The 26,452-nt window shown below is 40.8% G+C and overlaps 1 protein-coding gene across 10 annotated transcripts in view; it reads right to left on the reverse strand.

The window, feature by feature from the left end:
• Window positions 1-26,452, reverse strand: part of NLRC5 (NLR family CARD domain containing 5) — a 247,515-nt gene that overhangs the window by 178,339 nt on the left and 42,724 nt on the right. For all 10 annotated transcript variants that reach the window (XM_056526173.1, XM_056526171.1, XM_056526178.1 and 7 more), the window contains 10 exons: window positions 22,608-22,903; window positions 21,326-21,391; window positions 19,151-20,858; window positions 13,548-13,631; window positions 12,521-12,604; window positions 10,102-10,185; window positions 7,807-7,896; window positions 7,665-7,712; window positions 5,469-5,528; window positions 3,024-3,104 (listed from right to left, as the gene is read on the reverse strand). In XM_056526173.1, the coding sequence (XP_056382148.1) occupies window positions 3,024-3,104; window positions 5,469-5,528; window positions 7,665-7,712; window positions 7,807-7,896; window positions 10,102-10,185; window positions 12,521-12,604; window positions 13,548-13,631; window positions 19,151-20,858; window positions 21,326-21,391; window positions 22,608-22,896 (2,594 nt within the window). In that variant the 5' untranslated portion in view covers window positions 22,897-22,903. The remainder of the gene's footprint in view (window positions 1-3,023; window positions 3,105-5,468; window positions 5,529-7,664; window positions 7,713-7,806; window positions 7,897-10,101; window positions 10,186-12,520; window positions 12,605-13,547; window positions 13,632-19,150; window positions 20,859-21,325; window positions 21,392-22,607; window positions 22,904-26,452) is intronic.

A 26,452-nucleotide genomic window follows, 5' to 3' on the forward strand; every position in this document is an offset into this window, starting at 1 on the left:
ACCATTTTATAGTTAAATGTTTGATTACTGGCCATGTTTACACTGGGAAAATAATTTGGAGAGTACGTTCATACATCTACTATCTGTCATAATTGGGAGTGGGCAGGGAGAAGTGAGGTCTAAAGCTGTCCCTATAAACCCCTCTCCCTGCCTACTTGCCCATTCGCCCTAAACGACGGATCGACAACTTGGAGCTGGTCCCTTCCTTGCGCTAAAGTGCATTGGTGACGAAGTCAACAAAACAAACAGAACTTTACAAAGTCGGGAAACAAGTCAGGAACATAACGGAACCAACAAACAGATATATAAATACAAACAAAGCAGGATGTAGCATACTAACATACAGTTCAGAAACCGAAATTACGATTACTGGCAGATATGATAATATAAACAAGATGAGATATGAGGATAAGTTCACATTGGACTCAGAGGAAGGAACAAACTAGACACCCCACTCCAAGGATAGAGGGAGATCAATACTAAAGCCAAATAGGCTGCTAGCCAGCAGGCACTCTCCACCGAGTGATCAGAATACTGGCCTAGGAGGAAACAAAAATCCTAAATACATGCAAACACGGGTACAGGCACAAGACTCATTCCTAGATAGACGGATTAGCACAAGCATCAGAACAGGATTTTATCTTCGGAGTTGCAGGATCAAACAGGACGGACATAACACACAGTGTGAATACAGACTAAGGAAACACAAAGCAAATGCAGAACAAACATACAGAAATACTAAAACCTGACAAATATACTAAAACAAAGCAGGCTAAAATCTATATATCAAACAGGACAGATAACCATGGTTAAAACTCAGGATATGTGCTCAAACAGACAAAGCTAAGGTGCATAATAAACAAGACATGGTCAAAGTACAAATCTAATTACCAACAGCGTGTTCCAGCAGAGCTAGGGTCTAAGTAACCCAACCCAGGATTCCATAGTCTGGAAACATTATCTCTTCCCAAACCAGGGAGAATTAGCACAGAAACTGTTCATACAAAGACAATGTCTGTACAGGACCCAAAGCAGAAAATAAAACACAAATAAACAGATATTACACTATCTCTAGTAGAATTCAGGAAGGCAGGAATAAAGATCCTCCAAGTTACACTTATTAATGCCCTCTTACTCTCCTCTCTTCTGAAGAAGGAACAGAAACAGTGCACTCCTTTATATTTTCAAGTAGTACCCCATTTTCACAGAGTTACTGACGAAACACCTCAAAACTGACTTACCAAGATCTCCCAACTTTACCAACATGTCATACATTCTATTTCCTATCTTAATTTACAAGTGATCTGTGACTTTCAGAGGATTAGGGCATAACTTTATACAATTTCTAAGGTTTTATGTGGCCTTTATACCATTGAAGACACTTCCACAAACCACAGAAAATGTTCTCATATATGAAGATCTTAACAACACCTGATACTTCCAGGGTTTACATAACCTTATGGCTTGCCCTTCTTGATGTTGGAATTTTAATGTTGAGAAGCAAACTCTTAAATGTTTATAATGTAGATATTTTGTTGGATTTTATTCTGCCCCAATCTTTATATTCATGGGAAATAAGCATTTGTTCTCTAAACATTTCTTCTCTAAACATGAACACTCGGCACTTGAAGAAATATGACACTGTGCCTACAGAGTGAAAAATAGTGTTGGCCGGAAATGAAGGTATTGCCCATAACAACTGATCTGATTGTTACTTTTATGTGGAGCCAGGTCATCTTTTGCTACCATCAACACAGAACATAACCTTAAAGGTCCCCAGCTCAGTCTCAGGCCTATTTCTGTAAATGTATTGCTATGCAAGTGTAATTTCTATAATGTATATGTCTTCTGCATGCTCTGAGCCAATACAACTGCAAGAGGTTAACTGTCTGTACCTTAAATCCTTATCTTCACTGTGGAAAGCTGGTAACATGTCACATGTCCACCCTTCAGCCAATTAAAGGCAATGCGATTTCCTTGACCCAGGGACAGGGGAGGGACTTAAAGCACATTTTAGTGAGTTAGGCTCTGGCCTCTGGACAGCTGCAACAAGCTGCAACCTTCCTGTTGTGTCCCGCTACATGGGTAGCACCAACACAAGTGGATGCTTTAGAGACAAGAGCAACGCTAACGGTTACTCTAGCAAAGTAAGGACTGGGTTCGGGTATCTTCTGGCCAGCCTTTCCAAAGCAATGGATTAACATCTGGAGTCTCCCTTCTGGATGTCCTCAGGATATTGACATCTCGGAGTAACCCAAGGAAACCTATGTTAGGGGCTTTGGAAACTTTACCATGGAACAGGACCCCTGAAGTTCGTACTCACACTTGGAGAGCTGCAAGAACTGAAGCACAGCCAAGTCAAGTCAATCACAAGTCAAGTCAGTCAAAAGTAAAGTATCAAGTGTCTAATCTCATCAAATGCAGTGTAGTACAGGCCAGAACTGCTGCACGCTACTGAGTCCAGCACATACCACTTGGAATAGAGGACCAACCTTTTCAGGGGGACTATAAATCAAACAATTATCAAGTCTATATTGTTCACATTGTTCAAGGACTGTGACAGTGATATACTACCAGTAACCTCTACCTAACATTTCTATCAAGTGTTATATTCCCAGTCTGTACCATCACTGTCTTCTATTATACTGGATCTGCAACAACAGTAAAAACAAGTTGTTATCCATAAATTCTGTTTTTTTTAAGCTGCTTTATTTGAAGTAGTGGTTACTGGGAGCTATCAGTTAACTACAGGGTTACTACATACTAGCTACAGCCCAACTTCTGGCTTCATAAATCTGACAACCTGCCAGCCAAGTATCCAAATCCTTTCACCAGCATTTACATCAGACCCTCGATCACCACAGTTATGTTTAGACCTACTATGAAAGTAAAATCTAACTGGTTACACTAGTTCTTGACTGCACTCGTCTTCACTAGTGAGATCTATCAACTTTATTTACCAGTGATTCTACTTATTTAGTCTTTAAAATAAAAATGAATGACCTAAGCAATTATTTCCATACTTTATGTCAGAAAATTTGCAGCCTGTGAGTATTTCAGCCAGTTGAGGAATGTCTTCAGATGTCAGACTGCAGTTTTCAAGCCTGAAAAAAATATACAATTAGTGAAAGAGTGAGAACAAGGTGTAAAAAAAAGGAGAGCTGCATGTAAAATATGTAGCAAATATTCTGCTAATATCATATGTATAATCCGAGAGACTTCCAGAACTAGAGATATTTAAGATGTGATTAAGGAGCAGATATTTTTCCTATAAGGAATGCCATTGAAGAACATAATAGTCAGCTTCTACCTTGACTGTGATAACTGATTGTGGTCTCATGCTAATTTACTTTAGGAAAAAGATAGTTGACTTCCAACTAAAATCTGGACACAGTGCAGATTTTTATTAGTACAGAAATACAGAAGAAAAAGGGTAGAGTGTTGTTTCCAAAAGACTGTTATTTTCCCAAATTATGTGAAACCATGCTACACTGCTCAAAAAACATAAAGGGAACACTTAAACAACACAATGTAACTCCAAGTCAATGACACTTCTGTGAAATCACACTGTCCACTCAGGAAGTAACACTGATTGACAATCAATTTCACATGCTGTTGTGCAAATGGAACAGACAACAGGTGGAAATTATAGGCAATTAGCAAGACACCCCCAATAAAGGAGTGGTTCTGCAGGTGGTGACCACAGACCACTTCTTAGTTCCTATGCTTCCTGGATGATGTTTTGGTCACTTTTGAATGCTGGCGGTGCTTTCACTCTAGTGGTAGCATGAGACGGTGTCTAAAACCCACACAAGTGGCTCAGGTAGTGCAGATCATCCAGGATGGCACATCAATGTGAGCTGTGGCAAGAAGGTTTGCTGTGTCTATCAGCATAGTGTCCAGAGCATTGAGGCGCTACCAGGAGACATGCCAGTACATCAGGAGATGTGGAGGAGGCCGTAGGAGGGCAACAACGCAGCAGCAGGACCGCTACCTTCGCCTTTGTGCAAGGAGGAGCAGAAGGAGCACTGCCAGAGCCCTGCAAGATGACCTTCAGCAGGCCACAAATGTGCATGTGTCCACTCAAACGGTCAGAAACAGACTCCATGAGGGTGATATGAGGGCCTGAGGTCCACAGGTGGGGTTTGTCCTTACAGCCCAACACCATGCAAGATGTTTGGCATTTGCCAGAGAACACCAAGATTGGCAAATTTGCCACTGGCGCCCTGTGCTCTTCACAGATGAAAGCAGGTTCACACTGAGCACATGTGACAGATCTGACAGAGTCTGGAGATGCCGTGGAGAATGTTATGCTGCCTGCAGCATCCTCCAGCAAGACCAGCTTGGCAGTGGGTCAGTAATGGTGTGGGGTGGCATTTCTTTGGGGGGCCGCACAGCCCTCCATGGGCTTGCCAGAGGTAGCCTGACTGCCATTAGGTACCGAGATGAGATCCTCGGACCTCTTGTGAGACAATATGCTGGTGCAGTTGGCCCTGGGTTCCTGGCCTGCCTGTTCTCCAGACCTTAATCTGATTGAGCACATCTGGGACATCATGTCTCACTTCATCCACCAACGCCACGTTGCACCACAGACTGTCCAGGAGTTGGCGGATGCTTTAGTCCAGGTCTGGGAGGACATCCCTCAAGAGACCATCCGCCACCTCATCAGGAGCATGCCCAGGCATTGTAGGGAGGTTATACGGGCACGTGGAGGCCACACACACTAATGAGCCTCATTTTGACTTGTTTTAAGGACATTACATCAAAGTTGCATCAGCCTGTAGTGTGGTTTTCCACTTTGATTTTGAGTGTGACTCCATATCCAGACCTTCATGGGTAAACCTCCATTTTTGTGTGATTTTGTTGTCAGCACATTCAACTATGTAAAGACGAAAGTATTTCATACGATTAGTTCATTCAGATCTAGGTTGTGTTATGTTAGTTACATAGTTACATAGTTAGTACGGTCGAAAAAAGACATATGTCCATCAAGTTCAACCAGGGAAGTGTGTTCCCTTTATTTTTTTGAGCAGAGTAATTTGGTCATTAAAGGAGTTGTGCAGCAAAAGGTTACTTTATGCACAAGAGAGGGAATAAGTGTCTAATCACGGGGGTTCCAAATGCTGGGACCCCCCCCCACGGTCTTCTGAATGGGCCCCAGCTCTCTGAGAGGAGCGCATGCTGGGAAAGGCATGCACTGCATTTATTTCTATGGAAGTGCCAGAAATGCATCAGAATAGCACTCGGGTCTCTGAGATGCTCCTATAGAGAATGAATGAAACGCGTGCTGTCCCCAGCATGTGTTCCTCTCAGAAAGCCAGGGCCCTTTCAGGAGATTCCGACACTTGTCGATCAGAAACTTATCCCCTATCCTGTGCATAGGGGATGAATTACTTTTTGCCGCACAACTCCTTATGTGTATTAATTCTAATATAAATGGCACCTGATAAGCTTTGATAAAAATTTACCTAAGTTTTTTCACTTTTATATCTGCAGTTTCTTCTCTAGATTTCTTGACCTTTGGAGAACTGAAGAGATATAATATTAGCTTATATCAGCTTAAATATAAGAAAGGTTAAATAGAACATATATTTGTGACTGGTATCAAGTGAATGGAACTGAGCTGCTATACCAAGCACAGTCACCACCATTAGTACAGAGCTGCAACAGGTAAACATTGAAGAGGACACTTTAATCTGAGTTTACTTGTCCTGTGGCCATTAACAGTGTATAAAGCAGGCTCAGGAGCCAATCTGCTCTCTTGGCAACTTGAGGTCTTGTAAAGTACTCAGTGTGTGCCTTAACATATCTGCTGGGAATGATTGCTTATAGAAGTCCCCTAGGGAGGTTTTAAAAAGTTTAAATTACCCTCCTTTTCCCATTTTTTGCTTATAAAAAAAAAATAACATATTTGGTAAAGCCAAATACTAAAAATATTAAACTATGACAGTAATTAAATCACACCGTGAACAGCGTAAATATAAAAAATTACCAAATGCCATGATTTTTTGGTCACATCTCACAAATAATTGAATAAAAAGCAATCAAAAAGCCTGAAATTGTATTAATAAAAGATTCTGATTATGATGCCAAAAATAAACCATCATACAGTGTTGTAGACAGAAAAGTAAAAAAGTTATAGGGGTCAGAAAATGGCAATTTAAATATTTTTTTAAAAGTAATAAAACATGAGGAAAATTATACAAATTGGGTATTTCAGTTTTGCAGCATGTTTTATGATAACATGAAGGATGTCAATACAAAGTACAATAGGTCCTGGAAAAAGCAAACCCCTTATCATTTTTTGTACATGAAAAAAAAGCCTAACGGCTCTAAGAAGTGGAGATACAAATAAAACCCCCAAAATGAAAATGTCCTGCATTGCTAAGGGGTTAATCAACTTTCTGGGAGGGGATGTAAGCAATTGGAATTTCACGCTGCCATCAGTACACGGCAGTGTGACAGCCGTCGGGCGGAGCCCGGGGAAATAGCAGAAGAAATGACTGCATGTGCTGTCTTTTTCTCCCGCTAGTCCCGTTAAAAAGATAACGGCGCCCGGCGACCCCCATAATAGTAAATGGGAGCCGCCGGGACCCGTTGTTGCCATTTGCTACCCGTAACGAAAGCGGCCGGTAAGGTCACAAAAAAAAAAGAAACTAACTGGCAGTGTGAAAGGGGCCTTATTTGCTATTGATGGCTTACCCTAAAGTTAAAGGTAAAGACATCAACAATAAACAATGGAGGTTCTCACTTGGCCGTTCATTATAATATACAGTATATTATGTGATGTCACATATAGATTTATTTTATGTTGAGTTATTTTTGACTTTTATATTTACCGTATTTTTCGCCGTATAAGACGCACTTTTTCTTCCCCAAAACTGGGGGGAAAAGTTGGTGCGTCTTATAAGGCGAATACACACCTATCGCGGCGGTCCCTGCGGCCATCAATGGCCGGGACCCGCGGCTAATACAGGACATCACCGATCGCGGTGATGCCCTGTATTAACCCTTCAGACGCGGCGATCAAAGCTGACCGGCGCGTCTGAAGCGAAAATAACACTAACCCGGCTGTTCAGTCGGGCTGTTCGGGACCGCCACGGTGAAATCACGGCGTCCCAAACAGCTTACAGGACGCCGGGAGGGACCTTAGCTGCCTCCTCGGTGTCTGCTCCGTGCTGGGATCCCCTGCATTGCCTGCGCTCTCCGTCATCATCACGTCATCGCGCACGCCGTCCCGTCATCCAATAGGAGCGGCGTGCGTAGCGACGTCATGGCGGCGACGGAGAGCGAGGATACCGGGCAGCAGAGACGGGGACACCCCGGGGACGCGGCGACAGCGATGGAGGGCGACATCCAGGGCAGCGGTGACGGGTCCGGAGCGGCGGGGACACGTGAGTATTACCTCCTATACCAGTGGTCTTCAACCTGCGGACCTCCAGATGTTGCAAAACTACAACTACCAGCATGCCCGGACAGCCAACGGCTGTCCGGGCATGCTGGGAATTGTAGTTTTGCAACATCTGAAGGTCCGCAGGTTGAAGATCACTGTCCTATACTTTACATTGTATTTGGTTCAGAATCTTTCTTTTCTAGATTTTTATCCTATAAAATTAGGTGCGTCTTATATGCCGGGGCATCTTATATGACGAAAAATACGGTACCTTATAAATTCTAAATGTTCCGAAGAGAAGATGGCTGTGGCAGTGTCTCTATATAACAGAAATGTGAAAAACAATATTACATGTCTATATATGTGATACTATATTTCACATAAATTTGAATCAAAATATAATTACTACTCACATTATTTGGATATCTATAATCCTGGGACAATTTACAGCTGACTTGAGCAATTTAAGAATACCCATCACATTCACATCATTGTGGCTTAGGCTGGGGAGTAGAAAAAAAGAAATAATTACTATTTGCAAGCACTTGTGTATATATATAAAGTGGTATATTGCTATAGTATGGCATTTGTTTATGGTTGCTACTGACTCGAAAATAAAGTGGCTTCAGCCCAGATTTGTAGGGATCCTCACTACCTAAGGCCCCATTCACATTGATGTTGTGCCCTGTCGGAGAACGTCCATCAGGCACTTTTTTTTCCTTTTTTTTGTGTGTGTGTGCCTTAATGGACATTCGATGGGAGTAGCGGGAGGAAAAAATGTTGCATAATGTATTTTTCCTCCCGCTATTCTCCCCGGCCTCCCCAATGGACGTCACACTGCTGTGTGCGAACAGCAGTGTGAAAAAAGCCTAACTGTGCAGGGAACTGCAGCTTGCCCCATTCGTTTGCACTGATTTGATATAAGGAAAACTGAAGTTGCGCAGAGTGCTGCCCTGTTTTGGCTTGTACAGGGGTCGCTAGTGGGAGACATCTCATCTATGACATCCTATGAGGGTACAGTGATCCCTCAACTTCCTATGGCCTCAAGATACAATAGTTTCAATATACAATGGTCTTTTCTGGACCAATGCAACTTGAAACCATACTCAACATGCAATGCTATGGACAGTCCAGATCTGTGAAACTTGTCAATGGCTGGAAGAACTGACCAATTAGAAAGGGAATTTCACTGGCAAAACACCTCTATTACTGAAGTGTATGCACTGAATTCCTGTCTGGTAGCACTTCCCTACAGTACAGGGAGCTATTACATGTTCTGTACTATTCTTTACCTGTGCCACAGTTAGCTGCTCCTTTAGACACTAAGGGTGGGGCCATTTGTCCTTTTTTTAGGACATTGCATGTACTGTACAGGACCCTGAAGAAGCTCCTGTCCTCTACATAGACAGTGATTTACAGCTCCCAGCAGATCTTTCTTACTTTTATATGTAAGAACTTGCTTTATCTATATTAATTATCTACTCATTTTTGTTTAATCCTCACTTTTTCCTGTTTTTGCATGACATTTTAGTAACATAGTTCATAAGGTTGAAAAAAGACCAGAGTCCATCAAGTTCAACCTATATCACTAATGAGTCCCTACTTAGTTGATCCAGAGGAAGGAAAACCCTCATATTAGATGTAAAAATTCCTTCCCGACTCCAAATATGGCAGTCAGAATAAATCCCTGGATCAACGTTCGGTCCCTATAGATCTAGTATACATAACCAGCAATGTTATTACTGTCAAAAAATGCATCCAGACCCCTTTTTAAATTCGTTTACAGAGTTCACCATGACCACCTCCTCAGGCAGAGAATTCCACAGTCTCACTGCTCTTACAGTAAAGAACCCCCGTCTGTACTGGTGTAGAAACATTCTTTCCACAAGACGTAGATGATTCCCCCTTCTTATAGATACAGTCCTGGGTATAAATAGATCATGAGAGAGATCTCTGTAAGGTCCCCTGATATATTTATTAGGGATTGACTGATATCGTTTTTTTTAGGGCCGATACCGGTGCAGGTTAGGGCCGATAGCCGATAACTTATACCGATACTCTGGTATAAGTTATCGGCTATTTATCCCCCAGCGACAACGCTGCATATCATTGATTTAAAGCGGGCGCTTTAAATCAATGAAGTGCAGCGGCTTTTGCGGTGCCATAGACCGCCGCCGCCACCCGCTTCTCTCCCTCTGCATGTCCGGGGGTCCTGAGTCCTATCACCGTCACCGCGTCTGGAGCTCACCTCCTCATAAAAGCTGATCAGGTTAGTTTGACAGGACCGATCTCTCATAAAGTCATGCTGATGGAGTCATACATTTATTTTTATCAAGATACTCCAAAATAGCATCCCTCTGGTGGCTTCAGAACCAATTACCAGGTTTCCATAGAATTATGGTCTCAACATACAATGGTCGTCCTGGAACCAATTAATATTGTAACTTGAGCGACCAGTGTATATGGACAAATGTTGTCTTTATGAGACACATAGGAGCTCAAAAATAATTTGTCAGCCATGACCTAAAAGCAATAATTACCAGCTACTTATTGTCGTTATATCTTGCTGTTTGGATGTATTTTAGCACAGCTTTATTAGGGCAGAGCTAGGCATCACTGCTATATATGATTTCCAATACATTTCCAATAAACCATAAACTGCAAATTCACAGAAAATCCTAAAACATATGTTTTTATATGTCACTTACTCCAAGATTTTCAAATTCTCCATCTTTGAGAATAATTCAATTAATAATGTCATGTCCTCAACTTTTAGATGGTTATTTTGCAAGCTAGAAGAGAGTAAGAAAAGAAAAAATAATTGAAAGAAAATACAAATGTCCTAAAATATTTAAAATTCAAGGGAATGGGGTTTACTTGCTGTACCAAACACAGCCCATGGCACTGTTTCTACAAATTTAAAACAATCAATTCTGTACCAAAAAAAAACTATCTATGCACTTTTGTAAAGAATAGGATCTATTGACAGATCCGTCATGATCTCGTAAGTTTTTACAAAGAAAACCTCCAGTTAAAGACATAATTGTAAACATAGTGATAGGTGTTTTTCACATGCATTGTAAAAGAAAAATTATCTGCAAGCTTGTGCAAAAAATATAGCTCGAATACCAAAGGTCTGTAGCTGCTTTACTACATCTAACAATTCCACTTTTTGTGCATTGGTGTCTTGTCATTGGGATATTGTGAGGATCTGAAACATCATTTATAATTGTAGACTAACTGGATTAGTAATATGCGTATACATTTTCTGATGTTCGTGGAGATTAAGATGCCCACAAAATGTACCCTTATAAGGAATTTGAATAAGAGAACATGTGGGTGTGGTAGCCTGGGGGAGTAGGGTATTTGGGATGTAGCTGAGTGGTACTAAAGGGTGTCTGGTTAACCCTTGCTATTCGTGACGCTAGGGTGGGGCTCCTCTGTAATGCTTGTCCTACCGCCACCCTTCCTAAGAGCGATTGGGAGGTATAGAATAATTGATTGTCCACAACCATAGAGTTTGCTGAAAACAGTTGGAATTTTACTGAAGATTTTATGCAAGCTTCATAACCGGAACAGTCTCTATACATGCAAATTCTCTTAGGGATTGACAGTGGTTGGGACCTTAAGCAATTTAGAGTCAGTAGACTGATATGCGCTGTTCCACTGGATTTAGGGGATTTAGTTTCGGTCCAGTAGTCTTGCCTAACTTGTCTTTGAAAGTTGCGCAGATTCGTCCTGCTAGTCCAGCATCCATGAGAGTAGCAACCCAAGAGAGTGATAATTGGCTACAGCTCCTTATATGGGCAGGGGCTGGACTAGAGATAATTCGTCCAATACTTCTGTCAATCATCTTCACATAGCATTATGGGTAGCATGTGACCCAAGGACCTCCAAAGGTCCTCTAACATACCATAGAGGAATTAACATAGTCACATGACCGAAGGTCCTGCGACGCTAACAAGGTAAGCATACTATACATTATATTAAATATACACATTATTATTAAATATGTACATGTAAACATCACGGAACTAGAATAGAAGAGAGGCGACTAGGGGCTGTCCCACCTGGCGGACCCTACCTGAGCGTAGTTACTCTGACTTTGGGGACCACCATACAAGGTACGGTATACAATACGGTACCAGGACACCACATGGGAATTTGGCCTGCACATTGAATCACTGATAAATAAGTTATTAAGATCTTTCCATATTTTTAAGTACATTAAAGGGAATCTATTATCGGTATTGACTAAAATGAACATATTTATACATATTTATACCTCACTTGAAGTTCTCCAAGCGCGAGTAATATCCATTTTAATTAACATGCTACTTAGTTCCCTAGCTGTAATGAGGGTGTGGCTTTATTCCTGGACCACGCCCAATCACGCCCATTTCTCCCCTCTGGTCCTGTATCCACACCTTCCTTTAATCCCCATGCTTCTCTGTGCTCTGGCATTATTCTCCGTTCTGAGTAAAATATTGCACAAACACAGTGGGGGAGATTTATCAAATCTTGTCCAGAGGAAAAGTTGCTGAGTTGCCCATAGCAACCAATCGGATCGCTTCTTTCATTTTTCAGAGGACTTTTAAATAATAAAAGAAGCAATCTGATTGGTTGCTATGGGCAACTCAGCAACTTTTCCTCTGGACAGATATTGATAAATCTCAACCACAGTGCCTCAGCATTCAGGGGTTTGTTCAGTGATACAGAAACAAAGCCACACCCCTTGTGCACCTAAGGAACTAATTAGCATATTGATTTAAATGCTTAATTCTTACAAACGCCAACTTGGACAGTGTATTGATATGGTACACTTGTAAACTTCCAAGACTGACAAACATAAAATCAACAAAAAAAATGAACAGATAAACAGAACAAGCATTTTCACATGTCCATACTACTCTTCCTACTCTCACATCTAGTTTGCCTGCATAGTGAATATTTTTCTGTATTTCCAAAAGCCAGGAATATAATTCAATATAAAATGTATGGTGCATAGAAAATAATAATGTCTGGATTGGGTCAGGAAAGCGTGTTTTACTATTTCTGTAGACATGCATTACTTTAGCACATAAACTCTATACAAATGATAGCAAATGTTTCACAAAGTATAGTTACTTGATTTCCTGAAGTGCAGAGCAGAGAACATAAGACTGCATCAGAGCCCTGATACCATCCTCTGTGAGCCTCCCCGCTGTAACTCTGACAAACAAAAGCACACAGTTTATATTGTTTTTAGTTTTTAAGCTGCTTAATAGGGAATTGTAGACAATTCCAAAATCTTTTGTTAATGACAATGACAATTTTATGTAAAAAAAAATAAAAAATGAACAGATCACAGATTTAGATAGAAATAGAGAAAGTTTGCTGAAGAATACGTCTGGCATTTTACCCTTGTTGCTTGTTCTGGCATATGTTCCTGATTTTGGTGAAAAAAGGAAGAAGGGACAATAGATCCATATTAAAGGGGCTGTCATCTGAAGGCACCTCCTTCTCTAAAGAGAGCCGCCAGATCAATCAGATATTGTTTTTGATGGAAGCTAGGACTGGCCTTGCAGTGCAGGGCTAAAGTCTTTTTTTGGGGGGGGGGAGGGGGGGGTCACTGGCTCTTTTGCACAAGCAAGTTTTGGGAACACTCATTTGGCGGGTTCAAATCACATTTTTCTTTCCCGCAATTGGTACAAAAGCATAACAAAATCAGATCACTTCTTTCATTTTTAGAGGCCTTTTCAAAAATGAAAGAAGCGATCTGATTGGTTGCTATGGGCAACTAAGGAACTTTTCCTCTGGACAGGTTTTGATAAATCCCCCCCCCTCCCCCCCCAAAGAGTTTCACAGAAGTCCTGCAGAGAGTAGAGCAGTTAACCTCCTGCTAATCTTTTCCATCATCCGCCAGTGTTCAAATAATGGGATGGACAACTATATTATTTTCTGGAAGTCATAAATGCCTTTTCTATTCTTATTGTTCCTTTCACAATGACCCTGAAGTCACTTCACTTTACAATAGAATTACCCCTTGTAAAACCATATATCATTATGTACTGCGATAAGAAATGTAAATTGTCCTTTGAACAACTAAAAGCATAAAGAATATTGAACATTGTGCAAACAAGTAAATATAAATGGCATGTGGTCAGTAAAGTACCTGATTTTCTTCATATTTTTCATGCCAGCAATCCAAGGGGAAAGAGCTTGTGCAAACAGGTCACCATATTTTTGGTGTCTAAAACTAATGCAGAAATATACAAGTTAGCATATTTTTATAAAAAAAGAAAATAAGGCACAGGCCATATATACAGGGTGGGCCATTTATATGGATACTCATTAATAAAATGGGAATGGTTGGTGATATTAACTTCCTGTTTGTGGCACATTAGTATATGTGAGGGGGAAAACTTTTCAAGATGGGTGGTGACCATGGCGGCCATTTTGAAGTCGGACATTTTGAATCCAACTTTTGTTTTTTCAATAGGAAGAGGGTCATGTGACACATCAAACTTATTGGGAATTTCACAAGAAAAACAATGATGTGCTTGATTTTAACGTAACTTTATTCTTTCATGAGTTATTTACAAGTTTCTGACCACTTATAAAATGTGTTCAATGTGCTGCCCATTATGTTGTATTGTCAATGCAACCCTCTTCTCCCACTCTTCACACACTGATACCAACACTGAAGGAGAAATGCTAGCACAGGCTTCCAGTATCCGTATACACTGCTATATACAACTATATACACCGCAGGAGAAATGCTAGCACAGGCTTCCAGTATCCATAGTTTCAGGTGCTGCACATCTCTTATCTTCACAGCATAGACAATTGCCTTCAGTTGACCCCAAAGATAAAAGTCTAAGGGGGTCAGATCGGGAGACCTTGGTGGCCATTCAACTGGCCCACGACAACCAATCCACTTTCCAGGAAATTGTTCATCTAGGAATGCTCGGACCTGGCTCATGCCAGCTTCAGTGCATAAAGAGGGAAACACATCAAGTGGATTGGTCGTCGTGGGCCAGTTGAATGGCCCCAAGGTCTCCCAATCTGACCCCCTTAGACTTTTATCTTTGAGGTCATCTGAAGGCAATTGTATATGCTGTGAAGATACGAGATGTGCAGCACCTGAAACTACGGATACTGGAAGCCTGTGTTAGCATTTCTCCTGCGGTGTTGCTATCAGTGTGTGAAGAGTGGGAGAAGAGGATTGCATTGACAATCCAACACAATGGTCAGAAACTTGTAAATAACTCATGAAAGAATAAAGTTACGTTAAAACCAAGCACATCATTGTTTTTCTTGTGAAATTCCCACTAAGTTTGATGTGTCACATGACCCTCTCCCTATTGAAAAAAAAAAAGTTGGATTCAAAATGGCAGACTTCAAAATGGCCGCCATGGTCACCACCCATCTTGAAAAGTTTCCCCCCTCACATATAGTAATGTGCCACACACAGGAAGTTAATATCACCAACCATTCCCATTTTATTAAGGTGTATCCATATAAATGGCCCACCCTGTACTGTAATGTAACTGCCCTCTTGCTTTCTATTATTGAAGATCTTTTGCCTTCTAAATGTCATATGTCTGCAGATGGTGGAGAAAAAGAAGTCAGATGCTACATTTCCACATGCATGATCTTTTATTTCCACAGTATTCTCTATTTTCCATTGATATAAACATGCACAGGATGCCATTAGAGAAAGTTTCAGCCAAACTGTTATTTAGTCAACAGCTACTAATATGTATAACCAACCAATTTTCCCATATAGGACAAGCCAACACTTACTAATTGGTGGGGGTTCAATTACTAGGCCCTGTAATCCGCCAAAATAGATAAATTTGCTAATTCTTAACAACTTTTTCATTAACAGCAGGTAGACAGTACCACTGTGCTGAAAAACTATTCCTTTGTCTTTGGGTTAAGTGGGAATCCCAGATGTTTGACCTCCGGTCATCTTAATGATATACTGTGTATATATATATATATATATATATATATATATATATATATATATGCTATGACATCATTTAGCAGTATTATGTACATATCTTTACTGCATGTGACATGCGTGCCACTACAAGGGATTACTCTATGTCTGCTCACTCATTTTTGCATTCACCTTCCATTTAGGTTGCAAATTGAGCGTAAACAACATAACAACATATTCCGCATTCCCAAATACACAACAGAGATCTGGTACCCAAGACATATACTACTGTATGAAACAATGCAATACGTACTCTACAACAGTCAAACAGTTAAAACACGCTAGGTAAAGAATGGATTCTTTACACCCTATAAGGACAGAACTTATTAGTGTAGGTTCACATAATGTTTTCCTAATCTGTTTTGATTATATGTTTGGAAAGATCCTGACAATACATACAAAATGTCTTATTGTTAGATTGTGGCCAAAAGAGTGCACTTTTGGTTTCTCTCTCTCTCTGGCCAGTTAACAATATACTGCAAAAAAGATAGAGGACAGACATCCATTTAATGGATATACCATGAGTTTTTCAACAACTCTTCATAACATATCACTTCAACAGATGCATAAGGCTGGGTTCACACCACGTTTTCAGCCATACAGGACCACATACAGCTGTGGGGAGCTAAAACCGGGCGCTCCCGTATCCCTGCCGTATGCTAACCGTATGTAATTCATGTAATTCATTTCAATGAGCGGACCGGAGTGAAACGCTGACTTCAGTCGGCTCATTTTTGCCCTGTATGCGGTTTTCCCACCGGGAGTGCCCTGTTTTAGCTCCTCCCCACCCTTATGCAGTCCCGTATGGGTAAAAACGTGGTGTGAACCCAGCCTCACAGTTGTTTCCTCACCCAAAGGCTATAATGGCATCTGTTTAACAGGCAGGTCATGAAAAAGTACACTAAACCACCATCCACCACCAGCTTTGAGGTCAGTACATAGTTGGCTTATGAGAGTTTGGTTTCCTTTTGGCACTGTTGGTATAGGTGAAACACTTGGCTGTGTTATGTGGATGCATCCAGCTTTATCCCTAGTGTCAGTGTAGTATGGTTACATTGTGAAAAAGCCAATAAAGTATGCATTAAACAGATGCCATATTAGTGTATGGGTGACAGATGTCACTGCATTTTTTATTGCCTATATTCAAAGGATATGTCAAGATCATTTCTTGTCTTGTACAGTAAAGATGAGAAGTACATGATGTTTAAGCATTAATATAAAAAGACCATGCTTACAAACATACAAAAAAGGCAAAAAAAAATATAAAACATGTGAAACAGAAAAAACAGACAGACACAAACATTTGCAACTTACAGGTTTCTTTGAGGTAAGAAACTTAAAGGAGAACTACGGGATTGAATAATGTATCCCCTATCCTAAGGTTAGGGAATAAGTTTCAGATCGCGGGGGATCCGACCGCTGGGGCCCCCCGCGATCTCCCATACGGGGCCCCGGCTCTCTGGTTAGAGAGGGCGTGTTGACCACCGCACGAAGCAGCGGCCGACACTCCCCCTCCATACACTGCTATGGGAGAGCCGGAAATTGCCAAAGGCATCGCTTCGGCTCTCCCATAGCAGTAAATGGAGCGCGCGTGTCAGCCGCCGCCTCATGCGGTGGTCGACACGCGCTCTCTATGCAGAGAGCCGTGGCCCCGTACGGGAGATCGTGGGGGGGCCCCAGCGGTCGGACCCCCCGCGATCTGGAACTTATCCCATATCCTTAGGATAGGGAATAAAATTTTCAATCCTGTAGTTCTCCTTTAAAAATTTTTTGTTCTATTTTTACAACCTTAGAGCAAGAGTGCCCAAATATTTTCCTCAGTAGGCCACTTAATCAAAAATATTTGTGGGCTTTACTAATATTTCACAGAGAAAAAAATATGGGGGAAATTAACTATCTGTGGTGTTTAAGTGTGACACGGTGCACATATTCTGCACAGTTTGGTGTTTTAGTGTGACATGGTGCATACATTCTGCACAGTTTGGTGTTTTAGTGTGACATGGTGCACATATTCTGCTCAGTTTGGTGTTTTAGTGTGACATGGTGCACATTAGGGATGTCCCGATACCGATCCTGGTATCGGGACCGATACTGGACATTTGCACGAGTACTTGTACTCATGCAAATGTTCCCGATACCTAATCCGATACTCGCCAGCGGGACCCCCACCGGCAGGTATCACGGAGGTGCCGAACTATGCAGCGCGCCCAGCAGCTGAGCGTGTGCCATAGCCGGGACCTGTGGCTAATGCCGAACATCACTGATCGTTGAGCAGCGGTAATGTTCGGCATTAACCTTTTAGATACTGCGATCAAAGTTGATCGTCGGCATCTAAGAGTCTTGAAGTTAACTGCCAGTTAGCTAAGGGATGCTGATCGGGATCACCGCAAGGGAAAGCGCGACGGCCGTAGGTCCCTTACCATGCTCCGTGCTGTCCAATCATTGCTCCTTTACTGCTGCTTGCCATGGCAGACAGTAGTAAAGAAGCGCTGATAACACTGATCAATGATATGCTATGCCATGTAATAGTGCCCTATGGGGACTAAAAAAAATGGAAAAAAAATGTGTAAAAAATAATAAATGTGAATGAACCCTTCCCTAATAAAAGTTTGAATCCTCCCCACCCCTTTTAGATAAAATAAAATCTTTTTTTACATTTAAAAATGCCCTTCCTCTAATAAAAATTTAAAAAACACCACTTTTTCCCATAAAAAAAAAAAACACTGTCACATGACAGTATCGGTAATTGGTATCGGCGAGTACTTAAAAAAAAGTAACGGTAGTCGTACTCGGTCTTAAAAAATGGTATTGGGACATCCCTTGTGCACATAATCTGTGCTGTTTTCAGTGTCTATCAGCTATAAATAATAGGTGCAGTAATAAATTCAAGCAAATTTTAATGAGGGCCAGTCCAAGACATTGTGCTGCCTGGGTCCAGGAGTGAAATGCTGCATCCCTCCGCCCCCCCCCCCCCCAAAAAAAAAAAAAAAAAGTACTATTGCATTGCATATCAGGAGGACATGAACAAAAAACGCAAATCTGGGGTTTTGTATTTTTTTATTTTACGCCATTTATCGTACGGGATTAATAAGGTTATATTTTAATAGTTTGGACAACTGTGCACGCGGCTATTCTTAATATGTTTATTATTATTATTCTCCCCTGCACATTCCATCTCGCTGCAACTTGAAATGAAATAAAGAAGCTGGCGATTTCACTCCTGACCTGGTGAGTGCTTCATTCTTGTGTTCCTTTGCTTGGTATATATCTATCATCTGCTTTATGTGAGCACCGGGAAGGTCGCAATGCTGGATAAGCCTAGCAGAATCAGTATATAGTGGTATAGCATTGCCGGGCATAATCTGTTGTGGACTATTTATTTTTATTATGTTTACATGTTTTTTATATGGAAAATGGAAAAAGGGGGTGTTTTGAACTTTAAATATGGAAGGGGTTAATGTGTTTATTTTTTATTTTTATTTTATTAAACTCTTTTTACACTTTTTTACATTTTATTGGTAACTTAGGGGACTTTTTTGGAGGAATCATTAGATTCCTCATACAACCCAATGAAGTTCCATGTGATAATTTGGTAGAGCCATGGACCAAAAAGGAAGCAGAGGTTAGTCCTCCAGCTACCTCTACAGTGGATCGCCTCCCCGCGATCGTGCTGCCGGGGGGTTGGGCAATTTACTGCCCCTGTGAAGTTGCCGCCTGGGTCCAATGGACCAAGGTGTTTGAGAATATAAGGATCAGCTGTCACCTACCTTAGAGTTTGTATGTGTTTACATGTTCCAAGAATGTCTAAGCACTCCAGCTCCATAGGACATCCAGCAAAATCCAATGAAACTAAACACGACCCATGTTTAACAACATACATCAAAGCAGTCATATCAACCGGAAAAATCCTAAAATTTCTTAGCTCGTATTTCATAGCTGTAAGCTTTCCAACATGTTGAGCTAAATTTTCATCCTGAGTTTCATAAGTGCAGTGACACAACTTGATCAGCTTAGGCCCAGTGAGTTGGGTGTCTGCCATTCTCCTGAGAGATTCTATGATGGCGTTTTGTTTCTTTAATATTAGATTCTTGTGGCCCCCTAACTTGTATAGGAACTTCTGACAATCCTTGGATGACAGCCCAGAAAGGAATATATGAAGATTATCCGTGATTTCATTCTTAGTATTTTGCTTTGAGGTCCACTTTGACTTTAAAGACAGTCTTTTTTGTAGATTGTCTTCTGTTATTTGGTCATTAACCATCAAATACAATGCAGCAAAAAACTCCTGGGAACTAAGGTGTACAAAGGAATAGCCATCATCATTGCAGCTGTCAAATCTTTTCACCTCAAAATGTGATAAAAAACCATGACTTTCAGCAAATTGCTTAAGGTCTTCAGAAATGTGTCCAGTGTAAAATACAGACTTGTTATTATCAAGCCCTTGTTGTGCAATATGAGACAATTTAAGAATGTGTTTTCGAAATGTTGTTAGTATGGTGGCTTCTTCCGTAATTTGTGTCATTCTTTTCTGGATGAAAATAAGTAGCATCTTCACATAGAACTGTGTAATTGTCTGTGGAAGTTGGGATTTGTTGGACAACGTGTTTTGTAAGTGTTCCAAGCAAACACATACAATGTGACATAAAGCAGGAACAAAGCACATGTGCATTAATCTGTTATTGTCTCTTACATAAGATAAGACTATATCCTTGAAAGGATTACAGTAAAAAAACTCATCAATATATAGTTCAACTCTTTCTTTGTCAAAGCCCAGAACTTCAGCTACATGGGCTACAGAATCTAGTGGAAGGCTGTTTAATATTTTTGACCTGCATGTGACTATAACAGTACACCCTTGTAGAAATGTGCCGTGAAAGATGTTTGTGAACAACTGAGCGATAGAAGTCTTTTCAAAAAAGTCAGATTTAGTAGTCGGGGAGTTGGTTGTAAAAGTTCCTAAAAACTCATCCAAGCCATCAAATATGAGAAGAACCTTCATGGGGTAGTTGAGGATATAATTATATACTTCATCTTCATATAGGTCAGGCATTAGAAATAAATCAAATAGAAGCTCCCTGAGTGTAAAATGTCTGTTGATCAAGTTTAATTGTCGAAACTCGAACAGAAAAGTAAGTATAAACTGACTAAACTTTCCAAGTGCCCAGTCATAGCAGATTCGACGAGTCAACATTGTCTTGCCAGTGCCAGGCACACCCACCAGTAGAATTACATGGGTCTTACTCTTAACTAAACTGCTTCTCCTAAAGAGATTGTGTGTTTTTACTGTGTGAAATAATTCCTCTGTAATTGAGGTTTTTTCAGAGTCATCTATATCTCTTTTCTTCTCCTTGGCCATTTTGGCTCCTTTGATCAATGGCTCCACAAACATTGGGTTGCACTGGCCTCTTACATCTTTAAAATCATACTTTATCCGTAAAGAATCTTTTATTTGCTTTCTGTAACGTTCTGCAGAATCTAAAAAAAAACATCACTGATTAAAATTGAGGAAATAATGTAAACTGCATTGAGCTGGTGGCAGCTGGATGTATAAAGGTAAGGTCACACGGAACGCTGATGACCTGACCCTAAATTGTGCCTCCTGCTGTCCCACCCTGTGTGCTGCTTGCAATGGCAATGCGCTGCTCCGAGCAGCCACACAGTCATTGCGCGCATGCGCGGTGTACTCAGACATCGCGGCCGCTCCGCGATGTCTGTGAGTACACTGCAGTACGCACGGTGACTCACAGGCACGTGTGGCTGCTCGGAAGGGTGCATTGCCGCTGCGAGCAGCACACAGGGGGAACAGCTGGAGGCACAATTTAGGGTCGGGTCATCAGCAGATCTGCATCGTAAAATACGTTAGGTTCCGTTCCGTGAGGTAGGTAGAATAGGCTGTGTAAGTCTTGTGTTTTGTTTTTTGACCAGATGACTTTGAGGATTACCTTGCATTCTCCTTTGTTTGCTTTGTTCACATGAGAAACGACTTTTCCAAGTCACTTCGCTTGATCCTAAAGTATAAGTGAAAAGTATGACTATTACATTGACAAAGTAATATTATAATAAACCTATATAAGTATGTTTAACATGATACATGAACAATCCTCTGTTCTCACAGTAGTGTTTTTTATTAGGTGCCCATTTGGCTTAAAGGGAATCTGTCATAGTTTCAGGCCATGATCATACAAAGTTTTTTTGCTGGTATTTCCAGCCATTAATAACATGGCCGAAAATTCCGCCCAGTGAATAGGGCCTTAGTGATTTGCTGAACAAATTTTTCAATTAGCTTCAACAAGGTGCAGCAAATTTGCAGCATTTCAGTCCTAAAGAGGACCTTTCAGTGGTCCAAACCTTTCTATTTCAGAAATAAGCAAATGTATTCCCCATTAAAAATGCTGGAACATCTTTTTTATAACTATATTTTCTTGTTCCTCCTAGAACTATTTGAATACACTAACAACTGGATCATAGCCTCGGTCAGGCTTTAGAAGACTGAGCACCCACTGACTTTACATAGTCTATCGCTGAGCACTATCTATGCTTTTCTAGACAACTGGGTGCTATTATTTTCCCTGTCAGTGTATTACCATACACTGCCTGACACAGTCCAGTCAGTGCTGACAACCATCAAAGTTTAGGGACACGCACCTTGGACAAGAGAAATAGTAAGGCTTGGTTTCCACTTGGTTTTTTTTTCTGGCGTTTTTGGAAAACTGCCACTGCAGTTTTTGAACCACAGCCAGAAGTGTATTCAAAAGGATTTAGAAATATAAAGAAATGACTTATATTTCTTCTTCCTCCTGAATCTACGTCTGACTTAGGCTCAAAAACTGCAGTGACAGTTTTACAAAAAAAAACACCTAGCCTTACAACCAGTTGTTAAAGGGGTTATCCAGGATTTAAAAAACGGAGCAGATTTTTTCCAAAAAGAGCATCACACCTGTCCTCAGGTTGTGTATGTTATTGCAACTTAGCATTTAGTTCAATAAAACTCAGTTGCAATACCACACTAAACCTGAGGACAGGTGTGGTGGAATTTCTTTTTGAAGAAATCAGCTCTGTTTTTCTAATCCTGGATAACCACTTTCATTTATGTTTATATTTCTATGGAGAATAAAAGAGTAACAGGTAGAGTTCTAGAAATTATGCTTCAGAATTGTAATTTTATGGGATATACAGGAGACCTTCCAGGTCCTCTTGAATAAAATTAAAAATGTAAGTGCTAACCTTCTCCTGTTAGACTAAGTAATGGGACCTCAAGATCCATGGGAAGAGCACACTCCATGCAGATGGTCTCGGTAAGTGTTTTCCAGGCATTTGTGTGATATTTCCTCAGCACCTGAATAATAGTGGAGACTTTTTCTTTGTCATCGTTGGTTATTGGTATATGAGGATTAATGTCTACAGGCACCAAGGCCTGTACCTTGTCAATCAACCAGTCTACATCTTGGCAAAGAAAGTCCACTAGCTGTGGCATGATGATATCTATTTCGTCTTGTGCTTCCGTGTCTTCCATCCTAACACTATAAGAAAAATAATAGATTTTAAAGGAATTTCAATTCATGATGTCAAATGTATAAATTGATGGACGATATAACACTTGGTTAAGAACCTTCTAAACATTTCAAGGCTGATGTTCCCTGATTTGCAAAGTTCAGCATTTATATTACTGTATCGCTACTTCAGATCTTTCTTTCATTTCATCATTAAAGGGTTTCTATAGTTTTTAATTGTGCTCTAAATGATAATAAACTGAATTTACTACCGGTAAATCTAGTGTTTCATACACAAGTCTTAATACCAAGTACTCAGAAATAAAAAGTGCCTGGTTGTGAGCAAGAAAAGGAAATTTATGTCAGCAGGTTTACAGTTGGACAATAATTTACACCAATTTCATGCATGTTCAAAAAGGTGTTAAAACATAGAGAGACCTCATCGCCCAATAAAACAACATAAATGAAACAAATATTATAAAAAAAGTGTTATTAAATGTATTCTACTATAGAGTGTACAGTGATCCCTCAACTTACTATGGCCTTAACATACAACAGTTTCAACATACAATGGTCTTGTAACTTCAACATACAATGCTACGGACCTGTAAATAGCTGCAAGAACTGACCAATTAGAATGGACATTCACTGGTAAAACATCTGTATTACTGAAATGCATGCACTGAATTCCTGTCTGGTAGCACCTCCCTACAGTACAGGGAGGTACTACCTGTTCTTTACTACTCTTAACCTATGCCACAGTTAGCTGCTCCTTTGGACACCAGGTGAGGGCGGCTCCATGTTACTGTTTTAGGTCATTGTGTGTACTGTACAGGACCCTGAAGAAGCTCCTGTCCTCTACATAGACAGTGATTTACAGCTCTCAGCAGCTCTTATCTGTATTAGTTATCTACTTATTTTTGTTTAATTCAAATTTTTTCCTATTTGTGGATGACATTTTGGTGGCTTCAGAACCAGTTACCAGGTTTCCATAGAGATATGGTCTCAACATACAATAGTTTCAAAATACAATGGTCGTCCTAGAACCAATTAAAGGGGTTCTCCGGGGAAGTTAAAATGCCCCAAAGCCACCACAATATCTGTTCTGTGTCCACTGTAGGTATCCATGTGGTTTTTGCAGCCCCTGTTGTCTCCTAAATACTTTATTTCCTTGTTTGCAGCACAGACTACAACTCCCAGAAGTCAGTGCAGCTCTGTGTAATGGCTGCCAGTCAATTGCTTTCACTATCTGTGTGCATGTTCACACTGCAGCTCACACACTGTAAATGTCTTTTCATCCTTCCTCCAGCAATAAATTATGTTATGCTTTTAATGGCAGCAGTAAGAGATAAGATCTACAGCAATCTTCACTCAGCTTCTCTCACAGCACACAGACAGAGGGGAGGGAAGCTGTGAAGCCAGGAATCACGTGGTGCTTGTCTCTGTGTAAACCCCTCACTGACCTAGACCCCACCCTCCTGGATGACGTTTTCCTCACACTTCCTGCATGTAAGTCATTTAAGTGACAGCTGAAAGAGGAAAACTGCTGTATATAGCTAATAAATAATATTTAGACAAATACATAGGTTGGTGAGAGGGTAAGGATGGACTATGGGTTTAGTTCCCTGGAGTACCCCTTTAATATTGTAACTGTTTATTTGTAAAGGGAACATCCAGCTTTAAATCATTTTCAATAGTGCTTAGCTAAAGCCGCAAAACCAAAGTTTAAGTGCATCTGTCACTTGAAATATCGCTGGTAAAGGGCCACACAGTCAACAAGCTGATATATATTGCAGTCATACTTTTCTCATAGGATTGTTGTTCCCTTATCTACTTCTAAAAGGCATTTTTGAAGTGTCAAACAGTTGGAGAGGTGTGGCCTGTCTGAGCCAATCACGTAACTACAGTTTATTCATCTAGCATTGCCTGCGAAGGGAGTCTGAGAGCTATCCCTGTGCTCTGACACCTTTGCATGCATTGTAATAGCTAGAGGCAAAGAGCTTACTCGCTCCCTTCCTCTAGTGTCAGAACTTCTCTGTGTACGCCATTGTCACTCTGCGAGAGCCGTGAGCTAACAGCACATGCACAGCAGCCCTGGGTGACAATCACACAAGGGGATTCCTTGACTTCAAAAATTTTCAATTGAAGTGTACTTGTCGATAGAAAAAACTTTTATTATAATGTAGATAATACAATGATATGGTATGTATGTATTTGTAATATACATTGGTAAAAAATGTGTATATTTTTGGGTGAAAAATGCTGTCCCTGCAGCTAGTGCCTGTGTGTCTATGTGAGGAGAGCAAAAACAGGAAGTGAGGGTGGGACAAGTAGGGCTCTGTGCAGGCTCCTGGCTTGGCAATTATCCTGCTGTGTGAGCTGGGAGCGTGTCATACAGCCTCACTGCAAAGAGCCCTACGTGTCCTCACTGCACAGATCCCTGCTTGTCCATCTACACTTCCTGTATTTGGTCTCCACACAGAGTCACACTGGTAATAGTGGCAGGGACAAAAATACAGTGGGGCTAAAAAGTATTTAGTCAGCCACCAATTGTGCAAGTTCTCCCACTTAAAAAGATGAGAGAGGTTTGTAATTTACATCATAGGTATACCTCAAGTATGAGAGACATAATAAGAAAACAAAAACCATAAAATCACATTGTCTGATTTTTAAATAATTTATTTGCACATTATGGTGGGAAATAAGTATTTGGTCACCTACAAACAAGCAAGATTTCTGTCTCTCACAGACCTGTAACTTCTTCTTTAAGAGTCTCCTCTGTCCTCGACTCATTACCTGTATTAATGGCACTTGTTTGAACTTGTTATCAGTATAAAAGACCCCTGTCCACAACCTCAAACAGTCACACTCCAAACTCCACTATGACCAAGACCAAAGAGCTGTCGAAGACGTCAGAAACAAAATTGTAGACCTGCACCAGGCTGGGAAGACTGAATCTGCAATAGGCATGTAGCTTGGTGTGAAAAAATCAACTGTGGGAGCAAGTATTAGAAAATGGAAGACATACAAGACCACTAATCTCCCTCGATCTGGGGCTATACGCAGGATCTCACCCCATGGTGTAAAAATGATCACAAGAATGGAGAGCAAAAATCCCAGGACCACACAGGGGGACCTAGTGACTGACCTGCAGAGAGCTGGGCCCAAAGTAACAAAGGCTACCATCAGTAACACACTACGCCACCAGGGACTCAAATCATACAGTGCCAGACATGTCCCCCTGCTTAAGCCAGTACATGTCCGGGCCCGTCTGAAGTTTGCTAGAGAGCATTTGGATGATCCAGAAGAGTATTTGGAGAATGTCATATGGTCAGATAAAACCAAATTAGAACTTTTTGGTAAAAACTCAACTTGTCGTGTTTGGAGGAGAAAGAATGCTGAGTTACATCCAAAGAACACCATATCTTCTGTGAAGCATTGGGGTGGAAACATCATGCTTTGGGGCTGTTTTCTGCTAAGAGACCAGGATGACTGATCCATGTAAAGGAAAGAATGAATGGGGCCATATATCGTGAGATTTTGAGTGAAAACCTCCTTCCATCAGCAAGGGCATTGAAG

Source organism: Hyla sarda, chromosome 6, assembly GCF_029499605.1.
Source record: "Hyla sarda isolate aHylSar1 chromosome 6, aHylSar1.hap1, whole genome shotgun sequence".
NCBI lineage: Eukaryota > Metazoa > Chordata > Amphibia > Anura > Hylidae > Hyla > Hyla sarda.